The sequence below is a fragment of the Tupaia chinensis genome, unplaced genomic scaffold (assembly GCF_000334495.1).
Source record: "Tupaia chinensis unplaced genomic scaffold, TupChi_1.0 Scaffold146687_1, whole genome shotgun sequence".
Taxonomy (NCBI): domain Eukaryota; kingdom Metazoa; phylum Chordata; class Mammalia; order Scandentia; family Tupaiidae; genus Tupaia; species Tupaia belangeri.
This window is the reverse complement of record NW_006206544.1, coordinates 1,252,287-1,270,356: the sequence shown is the minus strand read 5'-3', so window position 1 is coordinate 1,270,356 and position 18,070 is coordinate 1,252,287. Positions and strand designations below refer to the sequence as shown.

Genomic DNA, 18,070 nt, shown 5'->3' with positions numbered 1-18,070 from the left:
CGGAGATGAACAGATCATCCATAACGAAGGGTGGTTCCCGCAGAATGGTGAGGTGGTCATGGATCATGGTTCAAGGCGGTTAATTGGGGCAAGTTGGTCCGAGGAACATTTGTTCAAGCACAGAAGCATGAACATAGGGAATGGAGACAGGGAATGAAGACAAGGACAAGGAAAATAAAGGATAAGACAGGGGAGGGAATGGGCATTTGGGAAAAGACAAGGAAAGGGAAGGTGCACACACAGGGAAAAGGATGAAATGGGGAAGGGAAACAGCAATGCAGAAGAAAAAAATAAGGAATTGGGGAACAAAAAAAAATAAAATATAGGTCAGTACATAGGAAATGCAGGAATTTGGTCAGAAAATGGTTGGTTTATGTACTGTACAAGAAAAACTGAGTAAAATGTAGTCATCCAAGACAAATATGGGTAAAGTACATCTATATCAAAGAGTAAATTACAGCATTTCATCTCAACATAGGGAAGGAAAGCATGCATAGGAATTTTAAACTTTGAACTTTAACTGCATAAGCATGGCTGGTTATGAAATGCAGGCAAAAGTCTTAAAATAAAAACAAAGGCACTCTGATTCAAACATTTTAGCATGCAGAACTGTGAATGATAATAGTATTAAATGATAAAATAAGCTTAATGTTCATATTAACAGAGGCCAATTAAAAATGAAACAAATATTCAAATTATAGACATCATAAACTTATACGCTGAGCTTCCCACATTTCATACCAGCTTTCATAGCAATCAAAATAAAATATACCAGACATAAAATGTACAACTAAATAAAATAACTCAGCAATCAATTTCATTTAACAAGAGGGGGTGGGGAAAGTTGAAAAATATTTTTAGAAGACAATGACTAATAACTGCAAAGAAAAAATTACTAAGAAAGACTGGAAGAGTGCCTCGTCAAGATCTTTGGAAGAACCTTTAAAGAAAAATGTATTAGAGTAGTTCACATAAAATAAGATTTAAAAAAAATGCAATGACACATAAGCATGAAATGAACAAGCAAATAATTAGAAAAGGCACAGAGCAAAATTGTTTTACAGTTAAATTTGCAAATTAGAACATATCTGCTTTTAACAACAACAAAACAATAAAAAGCCAAACTACGGTACTTCACCATATTTTTCTTAGGAAAAATAGGTACTTAGGTTAAAAAAATATACATATATAGATATAGATACAAAAAGATATGACTGTCTAAGGAAATAAAGCATTACCTAAACAAGTACAAAGATTTTATTCAGAAATAGAAACATACAGAAAATACTTTTGACTAATGAGTGTACATAAAAAGAAAGGCAAGTGCAAAATGAAATAAACATGAAAAACTTTCACAAATGAAATGGAGTTAAACAATAAACATTAAAAACTTATTTTACTAACCTCTTCATTTAAATTGCTAACCAACAGGACTGTATTCCCACCAGCTGAGACTCCAGGCATACCCACTCGGCCAGCAGCAGCTGCAGCTGCTGCTGCAGCAGCATTTGGAATAGCCAAAGGACTCAGAGCTCCTGGAACAGCTGCAACAGGAAGCCCTAATTTTAAAATAAAGCATATTTTACGAAACACACACAAGTCGTTTACAAAAACCAATTTAAGAAAGATGGCTGCATGGCTTATGGCTGACCATTCCAAATGGTTCCTGCAAGTTAATTTTTACAATGTTTAAAAAATGGTTTGTTAATGTGTAGCAGTTAGAGAAAAACAACTGATGTCAACACATTGTCTGAACTAAGGTACATACCTGTATTATGTTAAAAAATTAAACATACAATACTCCATTTCCTCTGAAAAAGCAAACAAAGCATAAAGAATGTATTTCTAGGTTAGAGAAGCGAACAGTTTACTTCCATGGTGAAAAGCCAAAAGTAAAATATACTGCCTTCAACATAATAGAAACCCTCATTTTCTGGAAGTGCTATCTTCTTCATAAATTCATACTCGAAATCAGGCAAATAATTATAGCTTATGAAATGCAAAGTAAGTCCTTAAGTTCTTACAGACATGGCACTCTGAACATCATTATTTAATTCATACAAATGACCTAAAGAAAATCTTAGCAAAATGTGTTTGTATTCTGTTATAAGAAACACAAATTTTACAAATACAATGCTCTTACAATAAAACAAAACAAAACAAAACAAAAACAAGAAACCATCACTGTACCACACAGACATTGTTTCAGTATTTTCCTATTTTCTGCCACCCTGTTTTATTATTTCCTTATTTCTGTTTTTCTAGTTGTCAGGTCTACTGTTGCCCTATTATCTTTAAGTCACCATCTCTTCAGTAATTTATTCTAGACAGAATTCTCATTTGTTCAAGGACTCTACCCATTTTTCAATTACCAATTACTTGAGAGAATACTTTCATTCCTTAAATTCTTACATTATCACCTTAATTCTTAATAAGTATTAGTTAACTAAAGAAATGAATTATATTCTTTTTTCTATCTCCCCATGATAAAGGAACAAACCTAAATGAAGTTGACTTCATTACATACCTGAGTGGAACTGGCCCTTAGCATTGCTGTTCCGTTAATCCATATTTTATTTCTTCTCTTTCCAGCCTTCTTCTTTTCCATCCCATTTCATAAGGATGTTTGTTACCTTTGGTTTCAGAGATCTTCTTCTTTTAGTCAAATTTTTTATCTTTTCACTTTATAGAAACTACGATGACCTGTCATTAGCAGCCTGAAATGTTCTTTAAGATTCACAATTCTTAACCTAGGTTTTTGACGTACAAAAATGTTCCCTCCTCGAAACTCCTTTCAATTCAGCACTTCATCAGTGGAACAGTATGTTTCTCTTTTATACTCTTGCTCTAGAGGAGTTTCTTTTATAGCTTTGTATTCACATTATTTTTAAGATGTCCCCCCTTTTCTTTTTTTAAACTTTACTTATTTTATAAAACTTCCAATATACATAAAAGCAGAAAGGATATAATAACGAACCTTCATATAGTATCAGTCATTTTACTTCCAAAGCAAATCCCAGAAATATGTATCTGATTTCAAAATAAAAGTTCTCACGTGTCGTATTTACTAAATGTGTGGTATTCATTGAGTGACTTTTTGGATCCACCAACGTGGACTTTTTCAACCAACTATTTTACCACATTACAGGTTGAACATCCCTAATACAAAAGTATGAAATACGAAATCCAACACTTTTTGAGCACCAACATGATCCAAGTGGAAAATTCTACACCTGACCTTATGTGACAGGTCTCAGTTAAAATACTGCTATATGAAAATATTTTACAAAATTATCTTCAGATTACACAAATAAGATATAAAACATCAATGAAGGCCTAGTTTAGACTTGGTTCCCATCCCCAGGGTATCTCAATATGCATATGCAAATATCCTAAAATCCAAAACATTATGAAATCCAAAATACTTCTGGTCCTAAGCATTCCAGATCAGGGATACTTACCCTATACTAATGTCATAATAAAACAGTAATGCTCTCATTACACTTCAAAAGGTGTTTCTATAACCATTCAATGAATATCTATGTTTGGAAGCAAATTCAAGCAAAAACACACATTCCTAACACCTTTGAATACACTCATATTCACAATAATTTTTTCCTGCATACTCTTGAAAAGTTAACTACTCACTTTTTAAAACACACTGTTCTTCCATATTTTCAGATAGTTTTAGTTGAATGCACAGAACATTCAAACTAAATTTGACATCACCACCATCATTATTTAGTAATAGCAGAAACTCTAAGATGCAATCATTGTATTGTCAAATCATCACTTTGTTTTACTGTCTTTAATTCACTGTACCTTTCAGTAGAAAAAGTTAACTTAAAATCCAGTTAAATTTGATGGTCTAGCTGACAACAACAAAATCAAACAGACAAAAAAACCACCAAGTGCAATGTATGGCATGCAGAAGAAAAAAAGTTAAGTATAATGCCTCAGTTTATTGCTCCCCCCTTTTAAATTTTTTCATTACAGCATGCATATACTCTCTGGAGAGACAGAGAAGGAAGGAGAGGGAAAGTGAGAAATCACCACCTAGGGAGGACAGCCATGCCACAATCCCTTCACCATTTTCCTTCCAGGATTTTTGGCACACATGCACATGCACCCTAGAAGTGCAATGTAAGTTGTTAGAAGACACTATTATTACTACTGTCTGAATGCTAATTTATATTCAATCTCCTCTTTTCTGTTTATTACCATAATTCTAGGCTAGATTATACTAAATGATCCTTTTTCATTTTAAGCAGTTTGCAGTATGGTACAAGAGTATTTTAAGAGATATGGTGTAGTCACCATCTGTCCTTAATACCACTAATATGAACTTTTCCTCCATTACTTCCTCCCCTTGGCCTTTAAGTTAAAAAGTACTTACTACCTTTACACAGTTACAAACCACTGGAGTAGTCTAAGTTTTAATAGATCTCTAATGCCTATGAAGATAAATTCAACAATTTCTTACAGTATATTCTTCTCGAAAAAATTTGTCAACTAGGTAAAAATTTTTCTCATCTAATCTAAATGTTGTCTGTTGTAATAAAAACATAAACTCTACAAAATATGTCATTATGCACAATTTTTACCAAAATGATAAATTCTCAAAAAGAATTTTGCAATACATTTTTCATATAAATATTAATTCGAGACTATAAACTTACTATCATTCTTTGTAAAAGTTATGTAAGAGTTATATAAAATGTATTACATAATTAGCTCAACAGATTATTTTTAGCTACAGAAAAGATAGCTATTATGACTTGTATCTTTAGCTAAAGCAACAGGTAAGCTAGAAAAAGCACTCTATTGTTGATAATGGATAAAAATATGTTTTAGTCCCAAGATTGTTGTAAGGATAAAATAACATGAAAGAACTTTGTAAAGTGCCATACACTGAGGAATAGGAAGGATTCTTAAGGATCTTTTCCATATAAAATGATCCTCAGAGCTGAGTCAGCCACACCTTTTGAGTGATTCAGCAATTTATCAAATTCTCATATTCTGTCTGATGCTGTTATTATTAAACCTTCTTCCACTCAAACTGATGGATACTTTATTTGATATAGGCCTGAAATCTGGAGAGAAGTGATTTAACCTCTAGGACACATGTCATTGAAACACGTAAACAATCCTAATTTTGCCTACTTCAATGAAAAATTAACTGCTTTTGCTAACTATTTTAAACAATTAACAAATTTTATCCATACTTCTTAGTTTAACTTTCAAAACAGTCTTTGATTTACAAAAAACTGAAGACATTAGAGCTCCTTTAACTCGAGTATCCCATTTCTTCCTGTTATTAACACCATACATTAACATGATATACTTTTACAATTAATCAACCAGCTAGTATTTGTAAATTATTAACTAAAATCCCCCCCTTTTTTTGAGAGGTTTTTGCTATAGGGCGTGTGCACTCGCCAGACAGAGACAGACAGAGAGACAGAAAGCGAGAAAGCACCCCCCAGGGGGGGATGGCCATGCCGCAATCTCTTCTCCTCCATTCTCCTCTCGGGATCTTGGGCACGCACGCGCACACGCCCGGTGTGAGTTTAAGCCACCCGGTCCAAGACTCAAACTGCGGTTGACTACGTGGGAGTCCAGCGACATAGCCATTACGCTAACTGCTGGTCCCCAAATCCCTTTTTTTGTATTCAGATTTCTTAAGTTTGCATCTATTACCCTTTTTGGCCCCCAAATCACATATTACTAGGTCATCAGAATAGTCTGATAACCAAATATATTTACTATATCATGTCTCCTTAGGTTCCTCTTGACTTTGACAATTTAATCAGTGACTTTTAAGGATGTAGAAATTTTCTTATCCCTCTTTTACCCATCCTAAAACTTCTATTCCAAGTCCAATGACCTAATTTCTTTTGTTCTTACTCATTTCCCTGTTAATACATCTAGTAAGTTATTAACCTCATGTACTACTAGATAGAAGAGAACTGGTGATGGGACTATGAGACAGCTTCTGTGTTTTAAAGTATAGGATTCTGAAGTGTTTTAAAGTATACGATTCTGAAGAGAAAGAGTGAGTTTTTACATTTTATTTCCTGATTTAAAAGTAAAAATTTTACTTTTGACAAGCATGACAACTGTTATTCTTTGCTGAAACAATCCATTCCTCCTCTTCCACCAACCTTGCCTTTAATTCCTATTTTGCCCTCTGGAATCCATTATTTTCTCTATCATTAACAATTGCATTTTTATTCAATCCATCCCCTTAGAGAAGCTTCTAAATTAAAAGATTGCTTTGTTCTAATGAAACTCCTCCTATAACCCACTCAAAAAGTCATTTTTAACTCCCTACCCCTTTTCCCAAAGGGAAAAAAAAGGATGCATTATTCATCATTCTATCTCACTACCCAATGTTACTTATTTTCAGAAACTGCTGTTCTTCTATGATCAGTAAGGATGGCTTCTGATATCAACGCTATCTAATCATATCACACTTTCTCATCAAAATAATCATTGGGTAACAGTGACATTCATTCTCTCCATCTAACACTCTGGTCTTAAGATTTTTTTAAAAAAACACCTACATTTTTACTACCTCAATCCATTTTAGCAACTTATTCTGCCACATTCAAGGCTTTTTACCTGTTTTTCAAATGACCACTCATTTCTGACATTTAAATCTTGTACAACCTCCTTGACCTTCATTCCTACACACCACTGAATCCACTTTTGCCCTTTATGTTGACCAGGCCCCTTTCTGGTCTCTGTTTACTTGACTTTACCATGTACCACAACCCTTGTGACCCAACACTGTGCTCATCTTCTACTATTCCTTTAAAGCTATGCAATTGCACTCTTAATCGTGTATTTTCTCTACACTTTAATGAGTTTGAGAAGTATTCATGAAAATGTACACACACACACACTCCACAGACTTAATCATATGAATAGTTTGTTAATTTACTTTTAGCCAACTTTCTGGTCCATTTTGAAAATTGTGTCCCCCCTGCCTGCCCATCCCCCAAATCACTAGACTAACACATTCTGTATTTTACTTCCAACCTCCACACATTCGGCAAGTACCTTTTACTTTTTCCTCATACACAAAGAAAGGTGAGAAGAAGAATATGGACTCTAAAGCTGATATTTCAGTTTTAGCTCCAGCTCAGCCCCTATTTCTTTTTAAAATGTATATTTGATAAAAACGTCTTCTGGCTCTCACAATGATTCTAAAAAGAAATCTCTATTGTTTCCCAGGCCCAAACATTTCCACTATGCTCTTAATCCAACTCACTACATCAATTCTAGAACTTATGCTAGCCTTAAAAAACAATAGCTAACATGCAATAAGCATTATCTCCTAGGCACAGGTGAAAAGTTTTTTGCACCTACTAACATAGTTAATCCTCACAACAGCCTAACATGATACAATATCATGGTATCATTATATCTGTTACAAATGTGGACGCTGAGACAGTGAAGCTGAGCCAGATACTTAAGCCTGGATTTGCAGTCCAGGCTCTTAATGATAATGTATCCTGCCTCTCTGCAAACAATCCCCTTGAGAACCACTTTGCTCCTGAACTACAACCCAATTTTTTCTTCCTTTTTATGAAACACATCTTTGAAAAGTAGTACTTCATCATATTATATCTGCAATCTCTTATAATTAACTTTACACCAACTTTTATTAATAATTTTATGGTAACCACTGGTCTGAACAGCTACCTCTACTTTTAATCCTATTTATATAATCTCTGAATCTCTTGCTTTTAATTTTTACGATAGGACTGTGTGTTCCCCAGACAGAGGGAGAAACAGAGGGAAAATGAAAAATTAATTCCTAGGTAAAGACCACATCACAATCCCTTCTCCTCTAATTTCCTCTTAGGATTTTGGATACAAGAACACATGTGCCCAATGTGTTTTTGAAACTGCTAGGCCCAGGACTTCAGACAAGCAGCCAGTTATGTGGGATCCAGCATCTTCACCTCCATGCTACCACTTGGTCCCAATCTCTTGGTTTACCAAAAAAAAAAAAAAAAAAAAAAATGGGGGCCAGCAGGTGGCATGATGGTTAAGGGCGCTGGACTACCACATGGCCAACCATGGTTCGAGTACCAGTCCTGGTGGCTTGCTTTTTCAATTTCCCTCCCTCTCTCTCTTGCTCTGTCCCTCTCTGGTCAAACTAAAAATAAATAAGAAAGCAAGCAAGTAAATAAATAAATAAATAAGTAGAATAAAATAATTCCAAAACCAGAAGGTTTTTTAAAAAAGCTTAAAGTCCTCTAAAAAAATAATTAAAAAGGTTATTTTTTCAGAGGGGGAGGAAGGAGGCAAACCAATAGAGTCTTCATGTCACAATCCACCGCCTGCCTCAGCCAGTCCAGATTATGGATACATGCACTCAGCCTGAACAGGGCGACACATGGGACATGTACCCAGGACCTTCCCAGTTGTGTTACTGCTATGTCACACCCAGCCCCTATACTCCTTAAACATTTAATGTCAGTAATTTAATTTTCTCTTACACTTGAGAAATCTTAAACAAAAGTTTTAAATGACACATTTTGGCTTCTGAATTCATAACTCCACAGAATCCTTGCCTAATTTCCTAGTAAACACTACTTGCTTCAGTCCTAAGTAATCATATCAATAAGATCTCAAGTCCTATTACCTTTGTTTAAATTTTTCCATAATTACTTACTTTGTACTCTTACTTCATGCTCCTAGATTCAAAATTATATTTTACTTCAACTAGCAGTCTCTTACCTGATATTCTTAGTCTCTATTTTACCTCTCTAACATAACATGAAGCCACATAGTTAGGTTTCTTAAAAATTAAACTAGCCACTTTTTTTTTTTTTTTGGAGAGGTTTTTGCTATAGGGCGCATGCATTCACCAGAAAGAGACAGACAGAGAGACCAAAAAGTGAAAAATCACCCACCGGGGGATGGCCATGCCGCAATCCCTTCTCCTCCATTCTCCTCTCAGGATCTTGGGCACGCACACACACACGCCCAGTGTGAGTTTAAGCCGCGGTCGACTACATGGGAGTCCAGCGACATAGCCATTATGCTAACTGCTGGTCCCTAAGCTAGCCATTTTTATTCAACTACACCAAAACAAAACAAAACAAAACAAAACAAACAAAACATAGCTTATTAATCCTTCTCAGCAATGGTTCTTATCCACTGTTTTGGCCAGACACTCAATGATAATCTGATGAAAGCCAAACATCTAAAACACAACGCATATTATCATGAGATGGTTACATATACTCTGAAGTTCATCTTCTAATCCTAAAGGAGTCTGTGGATTCCAGTATTAAAAATTATATACTCAATAACATTAGTTCAAAGACACTGTCCTATAGCACAGGGGTCCCCAACCTCTGAGCCAAAGACCTACACTGGGCTACACAACAAGCGAGCTGCAGGCGAGTGAAGCATCATTGGTTTGGGTGCATGCTCAAAATCCCAAGAGAAGGGATGGCAGTGAGGCTGCACCCCAGAGGGTGGAGGGATGAATTCTCACTTTCTCTCCAGAAAGTGCATATGCCCCATTGCAAAAATTAAAAAAAGAAAAAAGAATGAAAAGAAAAACACAAATTACTTCAAAATAAAACCTACGGTCTGATTTGATTTAAGCCTATCTTCTGAACTCAAAGAGGGTGGAGTTGATTATCACAGAATTTGGGCTATATAGTTTGGTTTGTCCTTCTGCTAAAAACCTTGTGAGGGGTCAGAGAGCTGGTACAGTGGTAAAACACAATGTTCTGTAAGGTTGAAATACATTGGAAGGTTCTGGGTTTGTATCCAGATACCTCCCTTAGTATGCCAGCAACTCGTGTACCCATGATTCACAGCTGACTGAGGTCATAAATAAATAATTACATAAATCAAACTGCTCACTTCTGGTTGAGGGTGGGTCTTGCTGAGGCTGAAAGTAGATTATATATCAAGACACTACTGGAGCTGTTTTCTATCTCTCTCACTGTTGCTTCATGGAATAAATAAAAACTTAAGAAATCACAATGATGGCTTTGTTGTAGTGGCTCAAGTAATAGGGCAGGACTATGCAATATCTGAGCCGTATGAGTAGGTCTACGGTTCAGATTCTCAGATGACTGAATTCACCAGGTGTGCCTGTAATCCTGGCTGGCTAGAGGCTAGAGGGAGGATTGCAATGAGGCAAAAACCTGTCAGAGGTTCCTGTCTGTGTGTGCTTGTCTGTCTGTCTAAATAAACTTTAAAAAACAACAACAAAAACCTATGATAAGAATGAGTGCTATTTTATTCAACTTAAAATGCAAAGTGCTCTAAATATTTTTGGTATACATTAACTGCCCTAATTTTTTAAATGTAGACAACATGATCATGAAAAATTAACTCTAGCAATTTTTCTAAAAGTTATCCACCCCTTAATAAATTAACTACACTTCTTAACATGATAAAATGATCATTTTAATGATGTCTCAATTTATAATCTCAAGGATTTTTGATCACCTTGTTCTTTGAAACAGAATATGTGAATGACTAATAGTCTGCCAGGTTTGTGATTATGTACTTAGATGACAGATTTCTAATTACAAAGCACTCCATCTCCTTTCCTTGAATAAATTATATTTTTCAGACACTATGATCTCTAGCACTAAAAAAAAAACAGCAGAAATGCCAGAAAAAAAAAATTGCTAGCCTTAAAACAAATTACTATGGAAAATAAACCAAATAAAATACATAATACTGATTTTAAAGTCAGGTTGCTAGATAATATAAAAATTATACAAGGCAAAGTGATTCCCTACCCAAATATTTACGAGAAAAGTACCACTCTATACATGTAGTCTTATAAAATCTTTTCAATAAAAGGGGTTCTCTATCAATTATTATCATCTTGTTAGAAGACTGAGCAGAAAATGAATCATATCAATGCTAGTTTGGTTACATTTTGAAGTCACCTTATTACATACATATCAGTGTAAGGATAAGAAAAAATTCAGTTATTCCAAAAGGCATGACCTCAATCAATACAATATTGGATGCCACTGTAAAGGGTATTTAAAGACCACTTTTAAAAGCAAAACAATAAATGCAGACCTCACAAAGATCTAACAGTCACCAACCAAATATGTGAAAAAATTATTGTCGTGTCCTAAAAACTTCTGAATTGAGATGAATTATTAATAAAAAGAGATTAATTATTTAAAAATAGGTTTGCAAACTAGCCAATCTAAAATATGTGAATAAAGTAAAAGGCTTATTATTAGCTCATACCAAAGATGAACAAAATATACTAAACAAGGATTTTATTAACAATTATTGTACATCCCAATAGAAAGAATGGAGACACAATTCAGAGATTGTAAACACCTAATAAGCATTTAAAATTGCAAACTAAAGCATAACCAAAATTAAAATAATATTCAGATTCCTAAATTAATATCCTATTAATACTCAGTGCTGGTAGGAAAAAAGGTTGGATAGTCAGTCTCATACACCATTTTTGTTAGTTTAATTAGTATTACCCTTTTAGGAAGAAATTCACAGTATCAATAACCTTAAACATTCTCTTTAACCCAGTAATTCCAGTACAGGAATCTAGTCTAAGGCAATAATTTGAGGCAAGAAACAAGGGCTTTTAAATAAAAAGTTGGAAATAAGACAAAATGTTCACTTTCAAAAATATATGGTGTTAAAATTATCTTTTTCCAAAAATTTTAAGTAAAATGACTATTACAATAAAAAACTAACATGAAGGCCAGTTGTGGCATGGTTTTCAAGGTGGCTGGATCCCTATATGGCCAACTGTGTATGCAGGTTGGATTCCTGGACACAGTGGCTTAAAAAACATGTTGGGTGTGCATGTATATCCAAAATCCTAAAAGGAAAAATGGAGAAGGAATTGCCGCATGACCATCCTTCGTAGGCAGTGCTTTCTCACATTCTCTTCTCTCTTTCTTCCCTCACCTGTCTGTCTCTGGTGAGTGTGCACACTGCCTAGAAAAATTTAAGGAACAAACACACACACAAAACTGCAAATACAGTAAAATTTTAATTTTGTATAAAAATAAGTATTGGGACCAGCAGTTAGCGTAATGGCTATGTCGCTGGATTCCCACGTAGTTGACCGTGGTTCAAGTCCCGGACCTGGTGGCTTGAACTCACACCAGGTACGTGTGCGTGTGTGCCCAGGATCCTGAGAGGAGAATGGAGGAGAAGGAACTGTGGCGTGGCCCTCCCCCCTGGGGGGTGATTTCTCACTTTCTGTCTGTGTCTTTCTGGCAAGCACACACACCCTATAACAACAACAAAAAAAAAAAGAAAGAAAACAAAAACCTCTCCAAGGGAAAAAAAAGTACTTACACAAGAGAGAGAAAAAAAATACACTACAGACATTATTTGACCTCTAAATCTTGTAACTCAACTACTTTGAAAAACAGTATCTGAAGATAATAAAGTAAAAAAGGGCCAGGCTATGGCCTGGTGGTCAGAAGTGCTTGATCCCACATGGGCAACCATGTCATTAAGAATATTAGACCCAGTAACTTAAAAAACACACTGTATGCATGTGTGTGCTTGCCCCAAACACAAAAGGTGGAAGAGAGAAAGGAGAAGGGACTGTGGCATGACCATTTCCTGTATTAGAGTGCTTTCTTATTTCTCTCTCTCATCTCTCGCCAGCAAACCCATGCATACTTTGGTAATTTAAAAAAAAAAAAAAAAGGTGAAAAGCCATTGGGGCTAGCAGGTCAGATGTGGTGGCTGAGGTACTGGACTTTCACATGGCTGACCACAGATACAGTCTTGGACCTGGTGGCTTTCTTTCTCACTCTCTCTATCTGGTGAATATATGTGCCTTATAGCAAATTTCAAAAATAAAAATAATAAATAAAACTAAATCAATAATGTTAAATAAAAAACAAAAAGTCCAGTAATAACAAGATATAAAACTATTAAACAGGTAAGAGATGAAGTAATTTAGGAAAGGGTGAATTCACCAGTCTCATCACAAAATTTTATCAAGCAGATGTGAAAACAATATACATTGTAGTAAAAAATGTAACATAAAGCAGGAAGACAACAGACAAATTTACTTAAGAAGTGTATAATCTACTTATAAGCTTTAATAAAAAAATGTCAAACACCTTATAAAACAAATAGACACAGAATAACATTGAAGTCAGTTGTTCTAAGACTCCTTGATCTTTTAATTAAAAAGACTGATTCTTACTTTTTAAAAAATTTCACCCAAGACCAGGAGATCACAAGGGGAATAGTGATTAATTGCATAGGAGAAGAATATGGGCGACTTACAACATGCCTTAATTCAGGAGCCAAACATATCTAAGTATAAATAGATAGGCAAACACACAAAGCTCACAGGGTCCAAGATAATGACTGCTGTGATCATATATTTGATGTTAGCTGTTCTTGGTATTTTATCCTTGAATTGGTTCTTTTATAACTTATGTGTTAATTTGTAAAATTATCAGGAACTAAAATCTTGATACCACCATCTACTTTTGAGTATTTTACGGATTTAATAATATATCTGCCAAGTGCTTACCAGAATGTTCAGGACCTAGAAGCTACTTAATGAAGTTAATTCTTCTTTTTCTCTTTATTAACATAGTATACTTTCTGTCAGTGGAGTTTAATAATCTTAATGGTAACTGTAAGCAAGGGCCATGCCCTTGCATCTCATTACTGTCACTCTTGATTTTTGTCTTTAAAAACTGTACACTATACAATAGTCAATCCTACTAATTTACATGTTTAATTGAAAGAGTTAAGGCTTAAATTAGGCCTACATGGTGAGAGATTCTGTCATGAGAGAATGTTAGTAAACTAAAGCTTCTATTAGAGTAATGATAAACAGTTATGACTTATGCTACACATATTAGAACAGAATATAAAATAAGAATAAAGGGTAGATTTTGTTGAGGTAATCTGAATTACAATAATTTCAAACATCAACTGCTTCAGTTGTGCATTAACAGTGTCTCTCTCCACACATGTATCACAGATTGCATACTTACAAATGGATGACGGGCTGTTCTATGTCCACAGCAAATAAATACAGCCAATGAATTACCTCATTATAATACAGATTTTTTTAATGACAGAAATTAAACTTATGTAAGAGCTTGTTTGTCAACCATCTTGGATGGAAACGCTGACTTAAAGATAATCTTACAAACAACAGAAATCAGGAAATAATTTTCTAACACATTAAAAAAAGGAAATCATAAATATCCATCTTAACTTATGAATCATTTTGCTTGTTTTACTTACAAAGTAAGTTTCCCTAATTTCTTCTTCTTTTTGACTCCATCAACTACTAGTTGTATAATTCTGCATTTATTTTCATTAGATAACTCAAAGGATAAGGTGAATATAAATGATTAAGAGAAAATGCAAAGGTACAACAAAATAAATTTTATAGCAAAATTCTTCTAAATAGTTTTTTAAAAAGGCAGTAGAATATGCTTCAAAAACCCCATATGCCTAGTCCTATTACACATTTTGTCTATTAACAATTCACTGCTTCAATGAAGTGCAAAATGAAATCAGATTAGCACTAAAGAATAGACAAATAGAGACTTAGACATAGACAATGTAACATCAACTGTTAGGAGTAACCATTATATTAAGAAGTCCAAAAATTTCTTCCTTAGTTTTTCTTCTTTTGTTTTGGGAGGGCAGAGTGAGGGGAAAAGTTAGGATAATAAGAGGAACAAATTGTAAATACACCTATGATGAACAATTTAGCTTTTTCTCCTAATACCATTATACGTTGTCTCACCTGAGAAAAAAGCAAAATTCACAATACCTATACAATTTGTTAAGGTCAAAAATCGGGGATTCATTAATTCATTATACTTACTGGAGTTTCACACACACTTTACCATTTTGCAAAAATGGTTAACAGTCTTTATAGGGAAAAAAAAAAAAAACAAAAAAAAAAAACAAAAAAAAAAAACCAACACCATACCTAAAAGGGATGTCTCCTTGGCAAATGCTGCAGCAATAGCTGGGTCCAATGCAGGCTGTCCATCCCCAGAGGGAAGATCAGGTCGAGTGTAATCTCTACTTTTATCATTGTTGTATTTTACGTTCAAATTCACTAATTTGGAAAAATCAATCCTCAGGGTACAGCAAGCATTATAAATATTCTGGCCATCCAGGGCCTATAAAAGTAAGTTAGTTGTATCAGTAATCTTAAATAAGAAATGAAAATTAGCAGGAGGGAAAAAAAAAAGCATGATTTTAACAGTAAAACTTACAGTAAAAATCTGCACATAAAAGTCATCAGGAAATAAAGATTCAAATTTCATACAACATACTTGGCTATTCCAACTGTATCTGTATTAGATATATTATATTCTTTAAAAATGCTAGTGAAGGGGCCAGCAAATGGTGTAGTGGTTATGTTGATGGACTCCCACATGGTTGACTGTGATTTGAGTTCTGGACCCAGTGGCTTGAAAATCACAACAGGTGCATGTGCGTGCATGCCCAAGATCCCAAGAGGAGAAGGGATTGCATGAGGCAATCCCTCTCACTTTCCTCTCACTGTCTCTGTCTATCCCTCTCTCTGGCTAACAAACACACCTTATGGCAAAAACCTCTTAATAAAAAAAAAAAAAAGAAGAAGAAAAAAGAATATGCGACTTCGATCTAACACACAACTAGTTAGTAATGATCCATGCTAATAAAACTTTGATAAGATTGACAGTATTTGTGACTCTTATTAGTTTTTTGAAAATCAAGTTCTTTATACTATTTAAAAATATGACTCAATTTCTTAATCTGGAAAACAGAGATGGTAATGGCTATCAATTTTTTTTCATAGGATTGTTATGAAGATTAAATAAAGGATCACATATCCAAAAGTACATTGTGAATTATGAAGGACTATGCTTATGATTATTACATTTTTTTCTATTCCTATATAATCACCACTTCTGTTACAGCTGGATATAAACTAGAAGCAAACTTGAGAAAAGGAGAATACACTGTAAATTTTTCAATAGAAGAATAGACATGTCTTAAAAATCTCTACAGATGCTTAAGTATATAAAGCTTCTAATTCATTCAAATATTCCTACTCTCCAGAAATTTAAAACCATTTCCCCCTTAATATACAAAATTAAATTTTATATGACTATATTTATCTAACTAAAACTAAGCTAAAAAGAGTTTGACATAAATTTTTCAATATGGTATCAGTGAAAACACACTTAAAGTAACTTCACACACATAATGATATGAATTACATCTAAGTTGGGCAAAGCACCTATTATATAAGTAGAAGCCAAGTATAGATTTAATCAGCCACAAGAACATAACGATTAAATTTTAACCCTGCTGTAAAGGCAAGCAAAGCATTAAAAGTAAGCATTTATTTATTTATTCATGTATCATTCTTACAGGAAAAATGTGAGACAACAGAATCTATGTTTCTACACAATATATAAAGAGTGAGTAGCAAAATTAACTACGTGACTGCTTCAATATTATCAAAGAGAAATGGTATCTTGTAAAAGACTTTATGTCATAATATCTTGGTTAATGCTCATAGTATGCTACTGATACAAAAGTATTAAATTTACAAAAAGCAGTTTTGGGGAAATGAGTTCTTTCCAAGCAATACTGAGGTAGACTTCCAAATGATCTACAATTAATATACCAGTTGGTAGAAAGTCCTCTAGATATCTTGAATATTTTCCCTTTTAACTTTTCTCAGAAATTATTTAAGTGGGGGAACCAGCAGTTAGCGTAATGGCTATGTTGCTGGACTCCCACGTAGTCGACCGCGGTTCACGTCCTGGACCCGGTGGCTTAAAACTCACGCCAGGCGCGTGTGCGTGCGTGCCCAAGATCCCGAGAGGAGAATGGAGGAGAAGGGATTGCGGCGTGACCATCCCCCCTGGGGGGTGATTTCTCGCTTGCTGTTCTCTATGTCTCTGTCTGTCTGTCTGGCGAGTGCACACGCCCTACAGTGAAAAATCTCTCAAAAAAAAAAAAAAAAAAAAAGAAATTATTTAAGTGGGAGACACTAAATACACCAAAGATACAGGAGCTAGAGAAATAAACTATTCCTTTTATCTGTTAGTAACACAGAAAAGGAATAGTAGCTAAGAATGCATGAAAACAAGAATCCAGGCATTTTCAATAGTTAGCTAAAGTATGGTAACCACAAATAAGGTAAAGAGGAATATCAATTTAAAATATATATGCAAGCTCACTTCCATCTCATATATTTGCAAAATCCCAGGAAATAACAGCACACAGACCAATACTGTGGTTCAGCAATCAGGAATATCCTAATCTTCCTGGAGCAAAGACTTCTGATAGTAAATGCTCAAGACAATTTGCAAAAAATCCTTCAGTGTGCCTATTCACAATGAAAGTTTTGATAGTGAGCAAAAATAATCTGGCCAAACATTTCCTCAGTAAATTTAAGATTCATGGCTATACTATAATCAAAATACAGGACAGATGTTAAGACAAAGAAGGTATAGTTAAAACATCACAACACTGTATATGGGTTAAAAATAAGACCACGATAAAACCATTTCCATTTTAACTCAATGTTCATTATTTATGTAACTTACTTTTTAAAGGTTTTTGGGTCAGATTTAACAGATGCATAGAGAAACCTTAAACTCCAATTTCTACAAATACCTACTTTTCAACTTTTAGTATATCATGAAAAATTATCATTATCAAGAACATACACTTCAGGGGACCAGCAGTTAGTGTAATGGCTATGTTGCTGGACTCCCACGTAGTCGACCGCGGTTCGCGTCCCGGACCCAGTGGCTTAGAACTCATGCCGGGCATGTGTCCGTGCGTGCCCAAGATCCCAAGAGGAGAATGAAGGAGAAGGGACTGCGGCGTGATCATCCCCCCTGGGGGGATGATTTCTCGCTTTCTCTCTCTGGCGAGCGCACGTGCCCTATAGTGAAAATCTCTCTCTAAAAAAAAAAAGAACATACACTTCAGGGACCAGCAGTTAGCATAATGGCTATGTCGCTGGACTCCCATGTAGTCAACTGCGGTTCGAGTCCTGGACCTG

General features: G+C 34.7%; 1 protein-coding gene across 4 annotated transcripts in view; it reads right to left on the bottom strand.

The window, feature by feature from the left end:
• The window catches only part of PTBP2 (polypyrimidine tract binding protein 2), a 66,709-nt gene that overhangs the window by 8,533 nt on the left and 40,106 nt on the right, over nt 1-18,070 (bottom strand). For 2 of the 4 annotated variants that reach the window (XM_006169012.3, XM_014584377.2), the window contains exons 8-9: nt 14,981-15,176; nt 1,405-1,559 (exon numbers count right to left, since the gene is read on the bottom strand). In XM_006169012.3, coding sequence (XP_006169074.2) covers nt 1,405-1,559; nt 14,981-15,176 — 351 coding nt within the window. The remainder of the gene's footprint in view (nt 1-1,404; nt 1,560-14,980; nt 15,177-18,070) is intronic. The other 2 variants (XM_014584378.2, XM_014584379.2) reach the window with 1 other exon arrangement.